Source organism: Acanthamoeba castellanii, assembly GCF_000313135.1.
Source record: "Acanthamoeba castellanii str. Neff unplaced genomic scaffold scf7180000084729, whole genome shotgun sequence".
Taxonomy (NCBI): domain Eukaryota; phylum Discosea; order Longamoebia; family Acanthamoebidae; genus Acanthamoeba; species Acanthamoeba castellanii.
In genome coordinates, this window is record NW_004457390.1 from 1 (window position 1) to 22,181 (window position 22,181).

At 58.1% G+C, this 22,181-nt stretch overlaps 8 protein-coding genes and 1 pseudogene across 8 annotated transcripts; 7 read left to right on the top strand and 2 right to left on the bottom strand.

The window, feature by feature from the left end:
- Positions 1-383: 383 nt before the first annotated feature.
- ACA1_163310 (CBS domain containing protein) lies at positions 384-1,737 on the top strand (the record flags this gene model as incomplete). Its single annotated transcript, XM_004337470.1, has 7 exons — positions 384-517; positions 586-650; positions 721-867; positions 955-1,112; positions 1,187-1,293; positions 1,381-1,544; positions 1,634-1,737. 7 exons carry the CDS (start codon positions 384-386, stop codon positions 1,735-1,737), a joined length of 879 nt encoding a protein of 292 aa, XP_004337518.1.
- Positions 1,738-2,609: 872 nt separating this feature from the next.
- On the top strand, positions 2,610-5,355 carry ACA1_163320 (cellulase (glycosyl hydrolase family 5) subfamily protein; the record flags this gene model as incomplete). The annotated part of the gene is made up of 12 exons (XM_004337471.1): positions 2,610-2,756; positions 2,855-3,124; positions 3,189-3,358; positions 3,428-3,481; positions 3,548-3,629; positions 3,702-3,911; positions 3,956-4,086; positions 4,118-4,331; positions 4,418-4,687; positions 4,758-4,981; positions 5,049-5,130; positions 5,203-5,355. The coding sequence occupies 12 exons, from the start codon at positions 2,610-2,612 to the stop codon at positions 5,353-5,355; spliced, it is 2,007 nt and encodes a 668-aa protein (XP_004337519.1).
- A 75-nt stretch (positions 5,356-5,430) lies between these two features.
- ACA1_163330 (uncharacterized protein) lies at positions 5,431-6,945 on the top strand (the record flags this gene model as incomplete). Its single annotated transcript, XM_004337472.1, has 5 exons — positions 5,431-5,451; positions 6,086-6,233; positions 6,321-6,460; positions 6,651-6,718; positions 6,876-6,945. 5 exons carry the CDS (start codon positions 5,431-5,433, stop codon positions 6,943-6,945), a joined length of 447 nt encoding a protein of 148 aa, XP_004337520.1.
- A 59-nt stretch (positions 6,946-7,004) lies between these two features.
- ACA1_163340 lies at positions 7,005-8,427 on the top strand (annotated as a pseudogene).
- Positions 8,428-8,906: 479 nt separating this feature from the next.
- ACA1_163350 (uncharacterized protein) lies at positions 8,907-9,212 on the top strand (the record flags this gene model as incomplete). The annotated part of the gene is made up of 1 exon (XM_004337473.1): positions 8,907-9,212. The coding sequence occupies one exon, from the start codon at positions 8,907-8,909 to the stop codon at positions 9,210-9,212; it is 306 nt and encodes a 101-aa protein (XP_004337521.1).
- Positions 9,213-9,337: 125 nt separating this feature from the next.
- Positions 9,338-11,961, bottom strand: ACA1_163360 (Ras subfamily protein; the record flags this gene model as incomplete). The annotated part of the gene is made up of 9 exons (XM_004337474.1): positions 9,338-9,559; positions 9,665-9,927; positions 10,006-10,102; positions 10,187-10,312; positions 10,380-10,474; positions 10,589-10,654; positions 10,775-10,868; positions 10,973-11,310; positions 11,499-11,961. The coding sequence occupies 9 exons, from the start codon at positions 11,959-11,961 to the stop codon at positions 9,338-9,340; spliced, it is 1,764 nt and encodes a 587-aa protein (XP_004337522.1).
- A 375-nt stretch (positions 11,962-12,336) lies between these two features.
- Positions 12,337-18,095, top strand: ACA1_163370 (SH3 domain containing protein; the record flags this gene model as incomplete). Its single annotated transcript, XM_004337475.1, has 19 exons — positions 12,337-12,363; positions 12,674-12,736; positions 12,826-12,970; positions 13,071-13,242; positions 13,357-13,426; positions 13,513-13,613; positions 13,687-13,778; positions 13,854-14,112; positions 14,244-14,344; positions 14,415-15,400; positions 15,502-15,666; positions 15,766-15,937; positions 16,037-16,524; positions 16,591-16,860; positions 16,979-17,166; positions 17,361-17,461; positions 17,578-17,702; positions 17,810-17,931; positions 18,029-18,095. 19 exons carry the CDS (start codon positions 12,337-12,339, stop codon positions 18,093-18,095), a joined length of 3,714 nt encoding a protein of 1,237 aa, XP_004337523.1.
- Positions 18,096-18,206: 111 nt separating this feature from the next.
- Positions 18,207-20,963, bottom strand: ACA1_163380 (queuine tRNAribosyltransferase; the record flags this gene model as incomplete). Its single annotated transcript, XM_004337476.1, has 13 exons — positions 18,207-18,334; positions 18,422-18,549; positions 18,664-18,733; positions 18,806-18,882; positions 19,019-19,198; positions 19,313-19,397; positions 19,535-19,599; positions 19,689-19,841; positions 19,960-20,039; positions 20,118-20,211; positions 20,362-20,429; positions 20,525-20,580; positions 20,657-20,963. The coding sequence occupies 13 exons, from the start codon at positions 20,961-20,963 to the stop codon at positions 18,207-18,209; spliced, it is 1,491 nt and encodes a 496-aa protein (XP_004337524.1).
- Positions 20,964-21,217: 254 nt separating this feature from the next.
- ACA1_163390 (uncharacterized protein) lies at positions 21,218-21,988 on the top strand (the record flags this gene model as incomplete). The annotated part of the gene is made up of 2 exons (XM_004337477.1): positions 21,218-21,588; positions 21,655-21,988. The coding sequence occupies 2 exons, from the start codon at positions 21,218-21,220 to the stop codon at positions 21,986-21,988; spliced, it is 705 nt and encodes a 234-aa protein (XP_004337525.1).
- Between the last annotated feature and the right edge of the window lie 193 nt (positions 21,989-22,181).

Genomic DNA, 22,181 nt, shown 5'->3' on the forward strand with positions numbered 1-22,181 from the left:
CATTCACTCACTTCACACACTCACCCAACCCCCGCATCCACGACGCGCCCAATCACGGCACATGCACACACGACCCCATGGCACACTCATCCACACCCACATCACGTCGCGACGTGCAAAGCTATCGCTACCCCACTCCGCCAAAACTGCATCCACACGCACATGAATTTGTCATGGGCACAACGACACTCTCACCCCAATACACTCCACACTTCTCGCACCTCAACCACTTCACCCCCTCTTCGCTTCGAGCTGCCGTCATTCCATAGACCTCACCTGAGCATTACCCGCAGCGCGTGCAAGCAACAGGCCGCGCGGACTAACTGTGGTGGTGGTGGTGTGTGTGTGTGATCTCCACCCATAGCATTCTGGCGCAGGAGCGCATGCTATCGCTGCCGGTTCAGGCCAAGGACTCGGTCGACGTCATCGGCTTCGTGGACGTCCTCGACGTCCTCACTCACATTGTGCGCCTCTGCTCCGAGGGCAAGACCCATCCCGAAGCCGACGAAGCGTTTGAGTGCGTCCACTCCTCCCACCACCAACACACTCTCCAAAAAACATTCTTGACATTTCGCCTCACCACAGGAATACCATCATGATGTACCAGAAGGGCTTCAACTTTGCCAGCACCCCAGTGAGCGCCATAATAGGTATTATGATGAATATTAAAACGATTCTTTATTGTTTCCATTATTGACTAATGCTGCGCGTTTCGTGCAGATTCATCATCGCGAGACCCGCTCGTGCCCGTGTACGGGCGTGGCACGCTGGCCCAACTCATCGAGGAAGCCTTCTCGCGAGGCGTGCACAGAGTGCCGGTCTACAACAGAGCCAGCACAGTCGTCACCAACATCATCAGCCAGTCCGGTACCGCACACGCACACCTCACACACACACACACAACCTCCGCACACGCACGATTGTGGGCGACAACTCATGAAACAACGCGGGCAGACATCATCAAGTTCATTATGGGCAAAATGGACGAGGCCGGCAACCCGGAGGCGGTGCTGGGCTCGCTCATGGGCAAGACGGTCGACGAGCTGCGGCTGGGCACCAAGCCCGTCGTCTCCATGAGCGGCGACCTGCCGGCCTTCAAGGCCCTCCAATTGGTGCGTGGTCCAACAAACTCTGTTTTTTATCGTTCTTGTGGCCCTGGACGGCCGACCGAGTGATGGCGGAGCAGATGGTGAGGAGCCGGGTGAGCGCGGTGGCGGTGGTGGACAAGGTAGGACAGCTGATGGCCGACTTCTCGGCCACTGAAGTGCGCGGTCTCAGTGTTGATAATTTCCCGTACGACACGACACGACACGACACGACACGACACGACACACGATGCAATGAAACATGTGGTGATGTGGTGGGGCGGAATGGTACCAGATCTCTGCGCAAGCCCGTGATCACATTCCTCGAGCAGTCGCGAAGCCGCATAGGCCGAGCCGAGTGCTACCCGTTCTCGACGCCCATCATCTGCACCGGCGATACGCCGATCGAGACCGTCTTCCTCAAGCTGCACATGCACGGACTTCACCGACTCTGGATCGGTACGCCAGCTTGCACTCCCTTCCCTTCTGGAATTGAGACAACTGAATGTTTGTGTGCTGCGCGTGTTGTGTGTGTCGTGTCGCGGCAGTTGACGAGATGGCGAGGCCACTTGGCGTGATCACATTGACCGACATGATGCGTCTCCTGTTGCCGCCGCAGGAACCACTGGCCAGCACGCCTCTGAACATGTAAGAGCAGCGCTGCAAGAAAAAAAAAGAAACGTTTTTCGATTGTACTCGTTTCGCTGTTGTGTGGTTGAAAAGTGCGTTTTCAGGCGTACGGCGCGGTGGATTCCCGGGTGGTCGCCCACCCCAGTACTAACACCGCCTGGCGCAGCTTAACTTCGCTGTTCGGATGGGAAGCGGTGCTTTCTGCGCAGTATGGCCGTATCCACGTGCTGCTTGCCTTCTGTTTCTCCTGGCCATCCACACGAGAGATCTTGCAATGTGGAGCGTCACACACCCAGTTGCACCACAAGCAACCAGTAATTGGTGGATCACGCATGTGGTGGACATGGTTGTACCTACCCATACGCCAACAGGAAGCTCTGGCCAGGTGACGAATTGGTGGTTGGCCAGAAGGTGCAACTTTCTCCGTACTAACTCCTGCGAACCACTTAAGAGATCCAATTTGCAGGCAGTTGGCCCACTGGTCACAATGAATTGTGACAACTGCGGGCTATTGGTTGTACAGGTGAGCCACCCTTCCCATTGGCCTTCACAAAATCTCACAAGCTCCCAAATGCCTTACCTCACACGCCTCATAAAGATCTTTTGTCCTTCGCCCTACCAGCACACAACATGAAGGTCGTCCTCTGCCTGCTTGCACTCTCCCTCGCCAGTTCATACCATCAACATTCAACGAAATTACAAGAATTCAACTTAACATGCACTATATAAGCCAACCACAGATATCTTTGTCTCTTTGATCAAGGAGACACAGGATCTTCAAGTTGCTCAACAAAGCTGATGATTGGCACGTGGTGAGCAGGGGTGCTGGGTCAGAAGTACTACGGCGTGAACGAAGCCGCCCTGGGCTGGGGCGCCAGCGCGATCCCCGGCCAGATGGGCACCAACTTCCCGCTCATCAGCAACGCTTCGCTGGATTACTTCGCGGCCAAGGGCATGAACACCATCCGCGTGTCCATCATCTGGGAGCGCCTCCAGACCACCCTCTACGGCGCCTTCGATGCCACCTACGTCCAGTACCTCGTACGTTGATTCTCAGCTTTTTACTTCTGTTGCGTTACCAGAACTCATTCTTCTTTCTTCGTTCTTTGCTCTCTTCGCTTTCTTTTTCTTGAACATAGACGGACAGTGTGAACTACATCACCAACGCCAAGGGCATGTACTGCCTGCTTGACCTCCACAACTACCACCGCTACCGCGGAAACGTGATCGGTTCGGCCGCCGTGCCCTACGCGGCTCTGACCGACGTGTGGCAGAAGCTGGCGGCGCTGTACAAGAACAACAGGCTCATGGTCTGGGGCACCATGAACGAGCCCTACGGCGTGGGTTACCTCGCCGCTCAGCTGGGCGCCAACGCCGCCATCAAGGGCATCCGTAACGCTGGCGCCACTGTACGCCCCCAATGGTAATCACAACTTTATTAACCTAACACCACCACCTGATGCAACACAACAGCAATTGATCACGATCAGCGGCAATGACTACTCGGCTGTCTACTCGTGGGTGGGCACCAACAGCCAGTGGATGGGTCCGGCCAACATCACCGACCCTCTCAACAACTGGGTCTACGAGATGCACCAGTACTTCGACGGCCAGGGCGGCCAGACCGTCTGCCAGCCCAATTGGTTCCTTCCTACCAAAGTGGTGCCCTTGCCAATCATTGGGCAGCTCCTGACATTCCCATGTGCTCTCAGGAATGTCGACTATTACTTCGGCCCGGTCACCACCTGGGCTCGCAACAACGGCGTGTACGTTCATATCTCCGACCTGCTACTTTGACGAGACAACAAACTAACTTCGGCTCACTTCGACAGTAAGATATTCCTGGGCGAGTTCGGCATCAACGACTCAGACCCCTGCCTGGCGCTGCTCAACAGGCTCATGACCTTCCTCACGGTCAGTTCCCCCCCTAGCGCTTCCTATTGGCTTCTCGTTCTGACATTCTCATCCAATCACCACACGCTGCAGGCCAACGCGGACGTGTGGTACGGTTGGACGTGGTGGGCCGCCGGTCCCTGGTGGGCGCAGGACTACATCTACCTGCTCGAGCCCAAGGCCGACGGCTCCGACCGCAACCGCCTCATGGCCACCCTTCGTAACTACTTCCCCAAGGCCTCCGCTACCCCGAGCCCCTCGACCAGCCGCTTGCCGCCCAGCCCGAGCGCTTCGACCAGCCGTGTACCGCCCAGTCCGAGCGCCTCTACTAGTCGGGTGCCGCCCAGCCCGAGCGCGTCGACCAGCCGTGTGCCGCCCAGCCCCAGCGCGACGATCAGCCGCGTGCCGCCCAGCCCGAGCGCATCGACCACCCGCGTGCCGCCCCGCCCAAGCGTGACGACCAGCCGCGCGCCGCCCAGTCCATCGAGCACTCCCACGGCTTCTGGCAGTGGACCTAAGTACTATGGCGTGAACCAGGCGGCGCTTGGCTGGGGCTCCAGCGCGCTACCGGGCACGGCGGGCACCAACTTCCCGCTCATAAGAAACGCTTCGCTGGATTACTTCGCGGCCAAGGGCATGAACACCATCCGCGTGTCCATCATTTGGGAGCGCCTCCAGCCCACCCTCTACGGCGACTTTGACTGGACCTACGCCAACTACCTCGTACGCGCATCCCTCTCGCGCATTCCTCGCATTACTAGTGTTGGATCGCGGTTGCTGACTTCATTGTTGTTGGTGTTGTTGTGCAGATCAACAGCGTGAACTACATCACCAATGTCAGGGGCATGTACTGCGTGATCGACCTCCACAACTACCACCGCTACCGCGGCCAGCTGCTCGGCACCTCGGCCGTGCCGATCTACACCATCACCAACGTGTGGTACCGCCTGGCGGGCGTGTTCAAGAACAACCAGCGCGTCGTCTTCGGCACCATGAACGAGCCCTACGGCGTGTCGTACGAGGAGGCCTTGCGCGGCGCCAACGCCGCCATCTCCGGCATACGTGGTGTCGGGGCAACTGTACGCTCACTATCATCAACTTCGTTCCACTGATAGACTCTGCTGACACGACACTCACGACACGTAACAGCAACCGATCACGATCAGCGGAAGCGACTTCTCCGCAGTCAATTCGTGGGTGGGCACCAACAGCCAGTGGATGGGTCCGGCCAACATCACCGACCCGCTCAACAACTACATGTACGAGATGCACCAGTTCTTCGACGGTCAGGGCGGCCAGACGGTCTGCAAACCCAATCTCGACGTGGCGGCTGTGTTCGGTGGCGTGACCCAGTGGGCTCGCTCCCTCGGCGCGTATGTCCCAACCCTTCACATCGGCACACCTGACATCATAGTATGGTGACAATCTTAATTTGTGCAGTAAGGTGTTCCTGGGCGCGTTCGGAATCAACGACTCGGACGAGTGTCTGCCGCTGCTCAACAGGCTCATGACCTACCTGAACGTACCGTGTCCCTATTCCGCCTTTGAGCCAGTGACTGAACTAATGGACCCATCCAATCACCACACGCTGCAGGCCAACGCGGACGTGTGGTACGGTTGGACGTGGTGGGCCGCCGGTCCCTGGTGGGCGCAGGACTACATCTACCTGCTCGAGCCCAAGGCCGACGGCTCCGACCGCAACCGCCTCATGGCCACCCTCCAGAACTACTTCCCCAAGAAGGCCTAAGCCCTTTCCCCCCACCTTTGTATTTTTGAAAATAAAAATCGTTTCCATTTCATTCTATCATTTTGTTTTCTGCTAATGCTGCTGCTCCCTCCGGAGGTGTTGCTCACAGCTTTGGGCCACCTCCCTGACCCTCTCGACCTGCTGCGTGCGGGCGCCACCTGCCGTCTCTTCCACCACCTCACACGAGGTTTGCCCCCCCCCATCTCATTTTTTTTACCATTGGAGTCCCACACGAATAACACAATTTCAATATAGATGACCAGCTGTGGGGAGTGGTGTTGTGCCGGTCTGGGCACGAGCGGGCCGCCAGGTGGCACTCGCTGGTCTTTCACCCACGCGGCATCCTTAACGCACGCCTCCAAGGTGCGCAATCTCTGCATCGTTCCTACTCCGGTGTGATGTGAAGCTGACTACACTCACGCCACACTCCACGCACCACCGCACACGCAACACCGCACACGCACGCGCACCACCACAAACAAGGTGGCAATCAAGATGAGAGGCACGGGGGCGTGAGCACTGTGGCATGGCTGACATTCCTTGCCCGCCAGAAGCGCGCCCTAGTAGCGCACCTCAGGTCTGGCGAGCCCGAGCTGACAGCAAGTACAGCACTCGCCGAGGTTCTCACCACAATTCTGATGGCGACGCACAACACTCGCACGATGAACTCATGACACGACACACACGGCACACACTACAAATACTACAATTATGATTCGTGGTCGTCCAGGTGCTGATGGGAGGCACCTTCACGAGGGAGTGGCTCGCAGGGGTTCCCAAAATGTTCACCGGCGAAGTGAGGGCGGCCCTCTTTGCTCTGCCCTCGCAGTTCCTTCTCCACTTCGTCATCGCTCGACTGTGGGCTGCAACGCCCGATGGTCTGTTTCTCCCGCAAATTAATCCGTTGCGCAGCGATTCTCACACCGCACACGCACACGCACACGCACACGACCGCATCTATGCAGAGCTGGAGAGGCGTGTGCACCTGGCCGAGTGCGATCTGGGGGATATGCGGATGCAGTTAGCGTTGCATTGGATGCAGGAGAAGCTGTCACGCACGTTGGTCGAGAAGTTTAGTCCACTGCTGGCACTCGACGAACCCATGGTGCGGCTGGATGTATTCCACTATCGCACACTCACACTCACACACGCAACACGAACACGCCCGCACATTCTCACCAAATCCGCACACGTATCAGCACACACACACACACACACACACACACTAACAATCGGTATTGTCCGCCCAGGCCAGTCCACTGAGTGTGGGTGATACTGAGTCTGCTGATCCACAGCACTGGGCCAATCTGCTACAAGCGTCCAGTCTTGTGGTGGAAGCGCTGTCTACCTTGGAACTTCCCTTGTACATACCACACGGCACACACGGAACACACGGCACACACGGCACACACGAAACACGACACACGACACTCTCAGGCGATTCCCACTGGCTCACAGACAGAAATCACAGGGAGTGCAGACTGCTTCTCCGCTTCTACAGCGCGTACGTGCGTGGCCAGCCTACGCAACTCGACCGCGCTAAAGTTGAAGGAGAAGAAAACGAGGAGGAGGAGCAAGACCGTCTACTAGCTGTAGGCGAGTTGTTGGGACGTTTCGTCGCGTTCTGCGCCGAAGGTGGAGTGGACGGCATGGCCACGATTCTCCGGGCTCACGTTGACGCTCTTCTCCCGCTGCCGGTCGGGCCCACGGGGTCCACGCGAGAGCGGTTCTCGGCGTTGGCCCGACGACAGCGCAACCAGACGCTGGTGGCCGGCACGATCTGCTTCCTGCTTCACCACCGCACTTCTTCCTGCGCCACCGTCCAGTCTTGGCTTCAAGCCAACCAGTCCCGCGTCGACCAGTTCCTCCGGCGCGCTTCGGTACGAGTAGTTCATATTTCTGTATTTTCATTTTCTTTTTTCTTTTAATTTATATTTCTAAGTATAAATCAATTCTAACATTGATATACTATTATATATTTTTATATATCAATGTTATCTAATTGTGAGAACAGACGGTGGAGGATGTGGAGATGGAGGCTTATGTGCGTGCGACGGTGATGAACGAGCAAGGGGGCATGGAGGAGCAGGAGCCTGTGACGCGAGCCGATGATTCAATCGCCCGTGTGGTACGAAGACGAATGCAGGCCTACGTGCATGACCTCATCTCCCTGTCGGGCCGACCAACACTCAACCCGGCTTGCCCAGCGTGGGTCCTCAAGGTACGACAGACACCCTTGGCAGCCATGGCTGTGCGCGCACTGAGGGCCTTCTTTTCATCATTCAGAGGCTCTACTACCTCTGCGGAAGCCTAAGCTTAGTCATCAAAGGTACTCGACCGCACAGCCACAGCTCAAAGCTTGGTGGGCCTCCAGCTGATCCTTGTGAGCGCCCCCCCACCCAAAACAACAAACCTACAGCGGCGCCAATCCCTGAGCTCGACGAGGTTGGGCCGATAGGGTACGGGGAGCTGCACATCAAGCGAGGCGACCACCGGTTCCAGTCGCGCAGTTTCCTGCGTGACACGCAGCTCTCGCTGCCGCTCGAGTGGAGAGTGCAGGTGCCCGCGGCTTCTTCGCTCTTGTCCCTCACCGAGCACCACCAAGGGCATGATGCTGATGATGATGATGATGATGATGATGATGACGACGATGACGAAGATGGTGATGACGACGATGATGATGATGATGACGATGACATCACCTTTCACGCCGTACTCCTCCCGTACAACGGCTCCGCGGCCGGGACTCCGGTGGTGGAGTGCTCAGCCAGCCTGGCTGCGGTGGCCATCACTGCACAGCTGCCCGAGGGCGAAGCCGCCGTGCCCGCGCGGCTCTGCCTGACCACCCCGAATGCTACGAACCACACCGACGACGACCACGACAAGAAGAAGCTCAACGCCGGAGGTCTGCGCGGGTTGGTGCGGAAGCTGGTCCACAAGAACACGCGCAAGACAACATCACCGCCCATTGTGGCGGTCATAGACAACGCCGTAATTACCACGAAAGAAGTGTGCGAGCTGACGCTGTCCGTGTGCTGGACCCTGACCTTCCTCTGGCCCTCCTCCAGCTGACGCTGCGACATAAATAAGTACAATAAAAAAAAAGCGTGCTGTACTCACGCGACGACAAAAGGCCGCGGTGGAAGTAGTCCCTGCGTTGGGAGTAGGGATTTCGGGACAAGAGCCAATTACTCAACTGAAGGCTCACAGACAAATGAAAGGATACTCCGGAGTGACAACGACCTCTTCATCAGGCTCCGCGGGCACCCCACCTGGCTCGGACACCAGGTGGGTCGGGCTGCGGGGAGAATTTTGCTGCTGTGGTATTGGCTGGCTTCCGCCCACCAATTCGGGGTAGGAGCTCTCATTAAACCGTTGAACATTGTTGTTGCGTGCTACCACCTGGGCAGAGTTCTCCGACGATGGATACGACTCTCATTCCCAACCTTTAAAAGCCACCGCCCCAATCCTTGACCCACCCTCCAAACAGAACACAACAACCCAACCAAGGCACCCAGCCTTCTTCCCGCTCACACACAACTTTTTCAGCCATGAGGCTCCCCGCACTCCGCCGCAGCAACGATGCCTACGCCAAGGTCGAGGCTCCGCCGGACGACAACAGCGCCGATCACGAGGAGAAGGGGCTCGACAAGTGGCAGCAAAAGCTCAGCGCCGAGAAGACGGTCGAGCAGGAGCTGCCCTTCGCCAAGGGCACGAATAGCCCGCGAGGGTCCATTCGGTCTCCGCGAGCCCTCATCGCAGAGCGGGGCATCAAGAAGCACCGGGACAACGCACAGGCATCGGCCATGGAGGCCTTCCACGCCACCAACCCCGACCCGTGGGCTCTCGGCCACTGAGCAGCACGACAGGCACATAATTGTAAATCTGTAAATTTTCTCCACTGTAAAATGATTGGCATAAACTTGTAATTGATCAAGCACTTGATTGGCTCCAAACTATTGATTGGCAAATATGTTGGGACTCACGAGTGCAGCGCAGTCCAGCAGGCCACCACTTCGGCGCAGTGGTCGCACACGCGCTCGGCAGCTGCCCTGGCCGGCGACTTGCCCGGCGACGAGGGCGAGGAGGTGATCGAGGCCGAGGACGAGGGCGACGCCGAATCCGTGGCCCGGCTGGGCAGCACCGTTCGGTGGCGGCTGCACCGATTGCACGTCACCCGACCGCATCGCCGACAGTGGTGTCGCTGTCCGAGCACAACAACAACAACAACATCAGTCTTCTTGAATGCGCCGCACACGCACCACCGCACACGCACACGACACACACGCGCAGGCACACGCACACGCACGGGGTTGAAGGGACGCACGCGCTTGGTGACGGAGAAGTTGGTGGAGCAGAGCATGCAGGCCGAGGCGGCGGTGTCGGGCAGCCAGGGGAGCATGGGGAGGAGGCCCATGCGCATCCCGACCACGGGCGCCAGCGCCAGCGGACCCTGCACGCCCTTGAAGGAGACCGAGACGGCGTCGCTCCTGCGGGCCGTGGGCTGGATGTCGAGCGACGCGACGATCTTGCGGTTGATCCGGGCGCGCTCGGCCTCCACCAGACAATTGGCTGCCCAGCAGAGCGAGAGAGTCAATTAAGTGTATATTGCCATGACACACGCGTACCGCACACGCCGCACACACGTACCCATGTTTTTGAAGAGGGCGTTGATGTTGAGGTTGTTGCGAGCCGAGACGGGGAGCCAGCCGTCCACCTCGCTCGAGCGGGCGTACTCTTCGGCGACCTGTCCGTGTGCGGGCGCGCCCAGTCAACGGCGAACGCGTTCACACAAAAAGAAAACAAACAAGAAAAACAAAGAAAAGGGCACCTCGTGCGGCACAACAAACTCGGAAGAGGAGGGCAGGAGGTCGGTCTTGTTGCCCGCGAGGATGATCCGCAGCGGCGCGCCGCGCTTGATCGTCAGCGCCTGGTCCACCCAATACTTGGCCTTTTCCTGCAGAAGTTGGTCAAAAAACGAGTGCGATCGGTCGTGCATGATTGGGGGAGGGGGCGTAGCGTACAAAGCTTTCGCTGGAGCACACGTCGTAGACAGCGATCACTCCGTCAGCCTCCGTTATGTACATGGGAGTGAGGTTGTCGAAGCGCGCCTGGCCGCCTGCGCGCAATCACCGACAAGAATTAATTAATTATCAACAAAATGAAAAAAGAAGTGGTTTGGTTTGGTTTGGTTTGTTTCTAGGGCGGTGCAGGGGGCCGACGCGATCCGTACCCGAGTCCCAAACTTCGAGCCGCACCGTGTAGTCGTCGATCGTCACCTCTCGGTGGAAAAAGGCCGCTACAACAACAACAACAACAACAACAACTAACGTGGTGAGATAACAAGTGCGCACACGCATACAGGCACACAAACACGCACAACCGCGCGCACAGGGAAGAAAGGCGAGGGTGAGGGTACCGCCCATGGTGCATTCGCACAGGGACGAGGGTTGGCACTTGCCCGTCTTCCACATGTCGCAGATCGATGTCTTGCCCACGCAATCGTCCCCCACCTTTTTCATCACCACCGCACACACGACACACACGACACACACGTCAACGATGATCATCCAGCACGAGCGAAACGCCCCAGCGCTGGGTGGCTGATGGTACGGACCAGCACGACGCGGTAGACGAGCTCGGTCTTGCGCTGCTGCTGGCGGAGCGGAGGGGAGAGGAGCATGGCCATGCCCAGGTCGACCGGCCGCGGTTCGGCGGCCGACGCGCGCTGGCGCAGGGACAGCGGAATGGGCGACGACGTCGCCAGCGGCCCGTAGAAGTCATCGATGTCGTGGTGGTCGCGGCGGTCGGTGGCTTCTTCGAGGTCCCACGGCCGCCCTCGGGTGGGCAGCGAGGCGTAGGTGGCCGATCGAGAGGGCGGAGATGACGATGATGAAGAAGAGAAGATGAAGAGGAGGATGCGAAGGAAGTAGAGGATCGAGATGAGAAACGAGACTTATTGGGGGAAGGGGGCGAAGATGGGAAGTCGAGGGGAGGGGAGAGGTAGAATCGAGAGGCCTCCTCCAAATCGCGGATGAGGGCGGGCGGCAGAGAGGACGAGGGGAAGGTGGAAACAGAATCGAGGAAGGAGAAGGCGGTGGTGGATGCATTGGAAGAAGAATGCTTGCCTCGTTGTTGGGGACGAGATCGCGAATTGTTGTTGCTGCTGCTGAAAGGAGAGGATGAAGGCGAGAGGGCGTAGGAGTGGGCGATGATGAAGTAGATGCATTGATCGCGAAGCGAGGTCGGGCTGAAGTAATCGTCATCGCCATTTGGTGACTTCGATTTCGAAGATGAAGGCGATTGAGAATTAAATCTCAAAAAATCGCGCGATTTGCGAGCGTGTGGGGGCGACAGCGCCAAGCGCGCCGCCATGTGAGAGGTGCCCACCACCGCCGCCGATGCCGACCGCGTCCGTTTGTTCATTGCTGCAGATGACGAGCCACCAGCTGCATCCAGCACTGTGCTGGTTGCCGCCGGCGTTGGCGCGATGTCGCCTTCCAGGCCCTCTTGCGCGTCCAGCATCAAAATCTCTCGCGCGCTGCGTCCGGGCGGACGTTGTTGGTTGTGCCCCCACGTCTGTTCTCGACGTGCCACGTCCTGCATCTTGTTCGTGTCCTAGCTAACTCTCTTTCACGACTTTGTTGTTGCGCCTCCACGGTGATGATTGCGCCCCGACATGTTTTTCTGGCCAATTTTCCACTGGCCAATCCGAGCTCTGCATTTTATTCGAATTCGGGGTGTCGGTGAAGCGGTGCCATCTTAATTCCAGGTATTTGCATCCCATAACTTTTAAATGAGCGAAAAGAGCGCTGCTGACGTCACTACGTTAACTATCACAGCTCCTTCATTCGCCAAGTAATTATAATTGGGCCAGACTCCGCACAACAACAAACAAATACTGCTCGCGCCCCAGCACTACAACCAGGCCTCTGCCCAACAAGAACAAGAAGAGGAGGTTGTTCTGTGTGCGTGTGGGAGATGGAGAAGGCGGACGTCTCATCCAAGGTACCTGCCCACTCGCTCCGTTCGATTGATTGGCCGGAGAGAAAAGGAAAATGAAAGAGAGGGGGCTCGTACACTTTTGTTGATGACGTTGCCCCCCCCCCACCACAAAGGCTTTGTTTAGATGGGCCGCCTGGGTCCTCTCCAAGAAAGGAGTCTCCTTGCAGGTACCCCCCTTCGCCCCCTCGCCTCCATTTCTATTTATTGGCTCCACACACAAATAAATCTCTTTTCTTTATTAATCCCTCCAACCACAATTATGTAAATAAATATATTTATTTTTAACTGTTTATTCGGTCGGGCGCCGTACCAGGACGTTTCCGAATTGGGCGACGGAAACAAACTGGCCCGCCTGGTGGAGGGGGCCACCTCCAAGGTACCTCCCACGCGCGCACACACACGAAAGCCGCCACTTCACAGCGTCGGGCTCACTCGGCCCGTCATCTGTGTCGCTCGGCTTTGTAGACGCTTCCGATGGGCGAAAGAAGCGGCGGCGGCGGCGGCGTGGCCGTGGGAGCCAAGGGCGTGCAGAACACGTTCGTGCTGTACTCCATTCTCGCGTTCCTCTCCTCCGAAGGCATCCAGATCCCTCAATCCTGCTCTCCACAAGGTATGTTGCCGTGTGCGTGTGCGGTTGCATGTGTGCGGTGGTGCGTGTGCGTGTGCGGTTGTGTGCGGCGTGTAGTGACATGGCGTGATGGGGGCGACAGTGCTGGCGGCCGGCAATCAAGAGCAGATCGTGGGACTCCTCAAGCGACTCGCGTGGCAGTACCTGATCATGGTCTTCGCCGCCAAGGAGACCCGGCGGGCCGCCGACGGTGGACTGATCGCGTGGGCCACCCAAAAGCTGCATAACCACGACCACGTCGTCAGCCACAAAACGTTCGCTCCCACGCGCACCCTTGCAGCATCGCATTCAGACCTGCACTTCACGCCAATCCTTACTTGTCGCACACGCACACGCACACGCACCACCGCACACGCATGCACCTACAGGCTGTATAATGGCGAGGTGGTGCTGGCGCTGATCGAACTGGCAACCGGTGCACATGCGCTGCAATCAACCGTACGTTTGGAACCTGCCCGCGGGTCCGCAATTAGGAGCGTGCACACTCACCTTGCCCTGGATCGCGCTGGGCTATCGCCACACAGAGCTACAGCGCGCTCGACGCCGAGGCCAAAGCGAGAGCCCTCACCGAGGGCTTCGAGGCCGCCCAGACGCAGCTCGACATTCCCCAGGTCGTCGACGCCAGGTTCGACCCACTTGCTCGCTCACTTGCTTGCGCTTTATCGCATCTTTTTCTGGGGCTCACAACGACAATTCAGCGATTTCGTCTACCAGTCGATCGACCTCACCTCGCTCCTGGTCTATCTGGCCCTTCTGCGCCGCGTCCTCGACGGCAAAATCGACTCCGGAGGTATGCCATCGCGCATTTCTGCTGACGTCATCGTGGCCGCGTGGGCTGATGTATGTGTGCGTGTGCGGTCGGCAGTACAAACGAATGCGGTGGCGACGAAGGCGAATCAGGCCACCAGCGCGGGCACGGCCTCCGTTCCGCCGCTGCAGACGGACCGAGTGGAGAACAATATGGGGCCGCACGCGGCTGCGTCGCTCGGTCTTCAGCAGAGGCAGAGTACCCCGCGCGAGATCGCCGAAATGAAGCAGAAGATGGCTGAGAAGGACCGGGAGCTCGAGGAGATGAAGCGCAAGATGGAGCAGTCGAGGCGAGAAGCCGAAGAGGAAATGAGACGGTGCGCTTCATATCTATATGTTTATTATTTATATTTTTATCTATTATAACCGCATAAATTTAACTGTTTAGGAAAAAATATAATATAATATACTATGTCAGATTGATTTATTAATGTTTGTTTTTCCTAAGGCTGGTGGAGGAGATCAAAGCGATGAAGGAGAAGGAGAAGCTGTCGTCTGCCAACAGCTCCATCCGCAGTGTCAGCGACCTGGCCCGATCCACATCATTGGGTACGTGCATGCTGTCGTGTGTGTCGTGTGTGCGCTGACGTGGCATGGCTGACAACACATGTCAAATCAGATGGTGAGGAAGAGGCGGCGTCGGCCAGTGAGTCATCGCCGCCTTCGTCGCCCGAGCCACTGCGGCCGGCTCGGCCCGACCGCAAGGTCTCCTCCGGCACCTCCCAGCGCAAAATCAGCCCCTCGCCCCTCGCCACTTCGTCGTCGTCCGCCACGCCCTCGTCGCCCTCGGCTTCGCTCCGGTCTTCGCTCTCTTCGCGGCCCTCCCTGCCCCACCACCACGCGTCATCGTCGACCTCGGCCTCGTCGTCTCCCTCGTCGTCGCCCTATTCGTCGCCGGCCACGTCATCATCCGCCAATCCCCTGCGAGCCTCGCCGCCAAAGTCTGGCGCCGCCGCCGCGGCCCTGCCTCTGCCCCCGCTCGAGCTCCAGATCGAGAAGATCGCAGCCGCGGCCGAGCCCGGCCTGGGGGGCAACCACGGCGCGCTGCCGACGTCGCCCACGACCGGGCCTTCGAAGGGCGCCTACGCCCGCCAGCAGCAGCAGTCGGCCGGCGGGAAGAAGAACAGCAAGATGCTGGACCACTTCATCGGGCACTTTGAGCGCGAGATGGAGTTCTACGAACAGGAAAAGGCCCAGCAGGCTGCCACAGTCCAGAACCAGCAGCAGCCGGCCGAGGTAGAGGAGGAGGAGGAGGAGGAGGCGATCGCGCGGGAGCGGAAGGCGAATGAGGAGGAGATGGCGCGGCTCAAGCGGGAGGTGGAGACGCAGCTGGCCGAGCTCGAGATGGAGGCCCAGCTGGGCGACACCAACGGCCAGCCCACGGCCAGCGGGAATGCGAGGAATGCGCGCAGCAGCAGTACCAGCAGCAGCAACGGCACCGGCAAATCGCCGGCCTCGTCCCCGCAGAGCAGCGGCAGCAGCCACGCCGTGGCCACGCCGCCGTCTCCGTCAGTGCAGTCCAGGGCCGACCAGAAGGGGAAGCAGAAGCAGATGACCATGCGCGAACTGGTCCCCAAGCTGTGCACCGACCAGGCCAAGACCCCGGTACCTCTCCCTTCGTTTAATGTGGCGGCGGCGATGGTTAAGGTGGCAGCCGCGGTCAAGATGGCGGCTGACGGTTGGTGGGCGGGCCGGGCGACGATCAGCCGATGGATTTTATGAGCCCGAGGACGGCCGAGGAGATCTACACGAAGATTCCGTCGTGCTATCCGCTGGGCGACGATGACGGTGACGCCGACGTGCTCCTCGACACCATCCTCATGCAGATCGATCTCGATCGCAAGAAGGGCCAAATGTCCCCTCGTGACAAGGTACACACGCACCACACCCACGACACATACGACGCACATGACACACGCACACGACGCACACAACACACACGACCTAAACGTGGCGTGTGCCGTGAGTAGGAGGACTACGAGGACTACATGCGGGAGAAGCGGATGGTGGACAAGCGCAAGCAGCACCTGCTCGACGAGGGTCTCTCTGCGGCCTTCCCGCCCTCGCCCGAGGAATTGCGGCGGCGCGACGCCGGCCCCATGAAGATGGCCACCCCCACCTCCAGCTCCGAGGACATCATCGGTTCGTCTCCGTGCGTGTGTCGTGTGTCGTGTGTCGTGTGTCGTGTGTCGTGTGTCGTGTGTCGTGTTGAGATGCTGACATGTGTTTGTGTCGATGCAGCTACGGCGGGCGTGGTGCGGCAACGCTCGCACTCGAGCTTTTCGTCGACCGAATCGCCGACGACCCGATCGCGAGCCAACACGTACCACATCTCCGAGCTGGTCCTCGAGGACGACTACGACCACCAGCACCACGGCGACGTGGCGGGGCGCCCCCGAGAAAGCCCGCGGGACGCCGATCACCCCACACCGGCCGCCGCTGTCGGCGACAAAGACACGAAAAAGAAGAAGGAGAAAAAGAAAGAGAAAGAAAAGAAGAAAAAGAACAACGGCGCGGCGACGATGACGTCAGCTGGCGGCGGCGATGAAGTCGACGAGAAGCAGGCCAAGCGAAAGAAGCGGAACAGCTTGACGAGCGCGTTCGGGAGCCTCAAGGTGAAGGGCACGAGCAGCAAGGAGAAGCGCATGTCCGGCGCGATGCGGACCACCTCGTTCTCCTCCCGCTTCCTCCCACGCTCCTCTCGTAGTAGCGACGACCCCGACAAGCCGGTACTGCGCACGCACACACCGCACATACACACACCGCACACAGATGGCTCATAGTTGAGAACTTAGGGGTCGCCGTCGGCATCGCCGAAGACGCCAAAGATGCCGAAGGAGCCGAAGAAGGAGCGCAGCTGGCGCGACCTGCGCAGCTCGTTTTCGTTCTCGTCGGGCTCGAAGGGCAAGGTCAGCAAGTCGACCGGCGCCGGCATCAGCTCGCCCCGGGGCAACAACAAGATGCGCAAGGCGGCCCCCGACGACCCGCGCGAGGGCGTCAAAGGCGTCATGATCGGCCTCTACGATTTCCAAGCCCGCAAGGAAGACGAAATTTCGTTCAACAGGGTACGCGCCCGAGTTTAATTATTGGTTAATTAGTTATTTATTTATAATTAATTTATTTTAGATATTCAAAAACGTTAATTTATTTTAAATTACATGTCTGACGTGTGGTGGGGCGCAGGGGGACTTGATCTATCTGATGTCGGACCTGGACGAGACCGGGTGGGCGCTGGGCAAGATCAAACCGCGCAAGCGGCGCATGTACGAGAGCGAGAGCAACGACGAGCGCATCGGGCTCTTCCCCGTCGAGTTTGTACGCGTGGCCAAGGAGGGCGAGGAACAACAGGCCGACGACGCCGAAGATGGCACGTAGCCTGCACACGACACACGCAACACACACGAACACACACACACACACACACACACACACCACACGACACACACGACACACACGACACACACGACACACACGACACACACGACACACACGACACACACTGACATTGATTGGTTGTCAACCAACGAACAGAAGACCTGCTGCCCCCGCTGCCGTCATCGGAAAGCCAGGGCTCGTTTAGCTCGAGCTCCTCCAATCTGAGCGCCGATTCCTCCCCGCCCAAGCCCCAGCTGGCCTCTTCGTCTTCCTCCTCCTTACCCTTGCCCGGTACCACTTCCCTACCATTCATTCGCTCGAGGCCTCCGCTCACTCGTGTGCCTTGTGCGTGTCATGGTGTTTCGTGTGGTGTGTGTCGTGTGTCGTGCGGCCGCACACACACACAGGCGGCGTCGACGCTGTCGCGGATGGGGCGCAGGGGTGGCTCTACTTCAAGCACTCGAGCAAGAAGTGGCTCTCGCACCACTTCGTCCTGACCAAGGACTGGCTGACCTACTACAAGAACCAAAAGGTGAAGTGGCCTCTGTCCTCTGTGCTCACCCGTCATTGGTTGTGTGCGTGTGCTGACGTCACTGCACACCGCACACGCACCACCGCACACGCGCACATGCACACCAGCCGGACAAGAAGCCGTTGGGGAAGATCCCGCTGGCGCAGGCCTGGCTGGAGGTGTCGCGAGCGCTGGACGAGAAGCAGAAGAAGGTGCATTGCATTCTCATCGCCACCCCGGCCGGCAAGACGTACGCTTCTGCACCTCCCTTTTTTTTAATTTTCAATTTATATTTATTTATTTGGTTAATTGGTTGTGGACAGGTACTACATGCATGCGGCGAACAGGGTTGACCTTGAAGCCTGGTTGGACGCCTTCCGCAACACCACCATTGCTGGCCTCAGGCAGATGTAATTTTTGTTTTCATGCACAACACACACTTGTACTTTGAGTCAGCTGTGTGGTTGTTTCTTGTGTGTGTGGCATTTGTGTTGGTAAGTTCTTTTGGCGGCCCTTTTTTCTTATTTAGATTTCATCGCGCATAATCTTTTCGCGCACGTCCTTGAAGTAGTTTAGCATGAAGTGGAGGTTGTGGATCGTTGTGAGCTGCATCCCCACTGGCTCGTACGCCTTGTGCAGATGATACAAGTAACCTGCAGAAGCGACCCACCACAACACACAGAAAGGGTGAGTTGTGGGCTGAGACTGGGAAGGTGGTGAGCTTGGGGCTGGCCCAGTACTGGCAGAGTAATTGCGGCAGGTGAAGCAGCTGCAGCCGGGGTCCATCGGGGCGTGCTTGTGCTTGTTTTCGATCTTGGTTATCGACTTCTTGCCCTGTCGCGTGAGTATAGTCCCGTGGCGCCCAATCCTACAGCAAGAACGCAATTAGTTCGTGTGTGTGGTGTGTTGTGTGTGTGGTGTGTGTCGTGTGTGTTGTGTGTGTTGTGTGTGTTGTGTGTGTTGTGTCCGGCGTGTGGCATACCGGGTGGGGTAGGCGGAGTCAAAGGTGTCGATGCCAAAGGCCACGCAATCGCCGATGCTTTCCAGATCGCCTGTGAGACGCACACGAAAATGAAATGAGTTGTTGTGCACAGCGCAAGAGCGCCACAGTCCGGAGGCCGAACCGATGCCAAGAAGATGGCACGGCTTGTCCTTGGGCAGCTTGGGTGACATCCACTCGACCAGCGAAACCAGATCTCCTCTGTTGCGTCCAACACTGCCGCCTATTTGTGTGTGGGCACGACACGCGCACACCGCACGCAACACGACACGACACGACACGCGCACACCGCACACGACACAGAGGCGGTAAGTGAATGCGTTCTGCAGCAGCGCACACGAGGAGCGAGGGTCCGGCGGACGTGGACGAACCGATGGCGAACCCGTCGAAGGGCAGCTGGGTGAGGTAGTCGATGGAGAGCTGGCGCAGCTCGCGGTCGACGCCACCGTGCAGGACCGCGTACATGGCCTGGTCCCTCGGGTCCTTTTTGTGAGCCAGCAGCGAACGCGCTTCCCATCTGCGTGTGTGTGAGTGTGTGTGTGTGTGTACGCGCGCGTGTGCGGCGTGTGCGGTTATTATAAGTGTGCTGTGCCCAGGGCGAGAGCATGGAAGATCGGGGCGAAGGTGAGACCTGTGGGTGCGGTGGAGGGAATTGAGGAGCCTGTTGTGATCCGTGCAGTTCACAGGCGGCAACTCGTCCAGCGGAATGATGATATCTGGCGCGCGACACGACACGACACGACACGACACACGACCCGCGACACGCGACACGCGACACGCGACACAACACACGATACGTCAGCCCTCTGACGGTGAAGCCGCTTGCATGGGCGATCCAGGCCAACTGGCGTACCGGCACCAAAGCTTTTCTGGTAGGCCACCGAGGTCTCGGGCGTGAGGACCACCTCTGTGCCGTCCCTGTGGCGCTGGCTCAGTTACAGTCTAGGTCCATAATATATAACAAATAATATAGAAATGTATTACATTAAAGAACGAGATGTGTGTACCGGTACGACTTGAAGTAGACGCCGTCCTCGTTGATGCGCTGCACGAGGCTTATGTATCCGCTCTCCTCGTTTTTCTCCCGGTCCCGTGCGCGCGCCAGCAGCTTCTTCGAGCGTTCATCCCCGATGCCCTGCGCTTCGGCCTCGGCCTCTCGCCTGAGGCAAAAGCGAGAAAGGGATTAATTCATGATATCAGGACACCACATGACGCATGACACACACGACACACACACACACACACGACACACGCACACGACACACACACGACACACACCTGGCAGCTTCTTCCTCTTCCTTCTCTTCAGGCAGCTGGTGGGAATAAATGAACTGGTCCCGAGAGGCCATCGACATTACCTGTCACCCCCACAGGTAAGCTCATTGCTGGTTCGATTGTGCGCAGATGTGTGCCGTGTGTGCCGTGGTGGTCCGCACTTGGAATCCGCCGCTGTCCGTCATGATGGGCGTCTTGTGTTGGATGAACTTGTGCAGCCCACCAGCGCTGCTAATCACGTCAGGACCCGGATGCCTGCACACATCGATGTGTGGTGGTGGTGGTGGTGGTGGTGGCGGCGGCGGCGGCGGCGATGATGATGATGACCAGGATGAGACACGAGCGTCAAGGGAAGAGTGGGTCACGGCGTCATGAGAAGCAAAACAACAGTGGGTGGCCACATACAAGAGGAGGTGGTAGGTATTCATGAACATGGCCTGCACGCCCATCTCGTTGCCATGAAGTGTAGAAATCTGACCAACCCACCAAGGTACCAGTGAGTCATTCACGACACAAACAACAACAACAACAACAACAACAACAACAACAACGGCCCGGACGCACGTACGTGCTTGAGCGTTCCGTTGGTGCCGACGGCCACAAAGCCGGGCGTTTCGATCACTCCTGTGTGTGTATGTGTCGTGTGTGTGTGTGTGTCGGTGTCAGTGCCCCAGAGTGCCGGCTGAGGCGGCAGGCGTACCGTGCGGCGTGTGTATGCGGCCGACGCGAGCGCCGGATCGCTTGGACGTGTGCAGCACCTCGAAGTGGAAGTAGGAAGCGGAGGAGTGCGACGGAAAGGAAGATGGCGCGTAGTGCGCTGCCTCGCCGGAGTCGGGCGGTGGAGGATAGACAGATGAAGATGAAGATGAAGATGCCAGAGACTGGTCGGGGGAGGATGGAGATGAGGTCGAATTTGTGGAAAATCGCGAGTGGCGGAGATGGACGAGAGATGTGAAGCAGTGCCCAGGCCGGGCGATGCGTCGCCCCATGGCAAACGGGGACGCCATGGTTGGGCCATAGTTGACGCACACCCGAAGGCATGTCCCGTCTCTCGTCCTTCCAGCCATTTTTATTGTTTTTCTGTCATTGAATTAAAAAAACAAAACAGATCACAAGGAATGCAGAATATGCGACGAATTCTTTCCGCGTGCCTTCTTGGAAGAGAATCTTCAGGGAATGCTCGGCCCAAAAAAAGTGAAAAAAAACAACAAAGTGGAAATCAAAACAAGATTCGACATACGAACGTAACGTGCCGAGCAGAATGAGCCGCAACGCCAGGGGATCAGCGCGATCGTCGCCAGCCAAGAACTTTGATGCTGCCATCCTCAAAGCCTTCCAAAAGTTCCGAGAGCCAGAGGCGAACAACGATGATGAGGCGTACATTGGCGTAGATGGACTGGAGAAGCTGTGCGACGAGATGGGCATCGATCCGCTGTCGCGAGTGCTCATCCTACTCCAGAAGGAGTGCGGCTGCGCGACTATGGGAGAGATCACACAAAACGAATTCCTCACCGGAATGAAGACTCTGGGCTTCGACGATGATGAATTCGCGCTGAAGAAGGTCGGCACCAAGCTCAAGAACAGTGACCGCGCTCTGGGTCACTCCTCAGCCACCTCGGGCAAAGGCGCCAAGTATGTTTTCCACCTCCCCATTCTCTACTTCTCGTTTCTCACCTAATGCCCTGTGTGTTCGTTCAGGTCCTCCTCTTCTTCAACAACGCCCGAATTCGCTGAGCTCTACAAGTACACGTTCGAATTGTGCCGCGAATCTAAGATGAAGAAGGTCATCGACAAGAGCATCGCACTGGGCATGTTCCAGCTGGTGCTGGGCGACAGCAAGCTGCACCACGTCACGCCCCTCTGCACGTATCTCGAAGCTAAGACCGATGTGAACGCTATCAACGCGGATCAGTGGTCCTGCATGCTCGAATTCGTCACGACCATGGCGCCCGATTTCTCCAACTACTCTGAAGATGAGGCGTGGCCTGTCATGCTCGACGACTACGTTGCCGACGCTCGACGAAAAGACTGAAGATGGAAACTACCACTTATGCTCAATACACTGTAAATTGCCTCAACATCTTCTCTTCGCGCACCACGTTACTCACTGCTGGGCGGAGGCGACCTGCAGCGCAGAAGCGTGAGTCCCCTTTTGCTGCCCGGTTGTGCTTCGTTAGAAGGAGAAGAGGAGGAGCGGTGTTTACCTCGTTCCAGGCAGTCGTGCT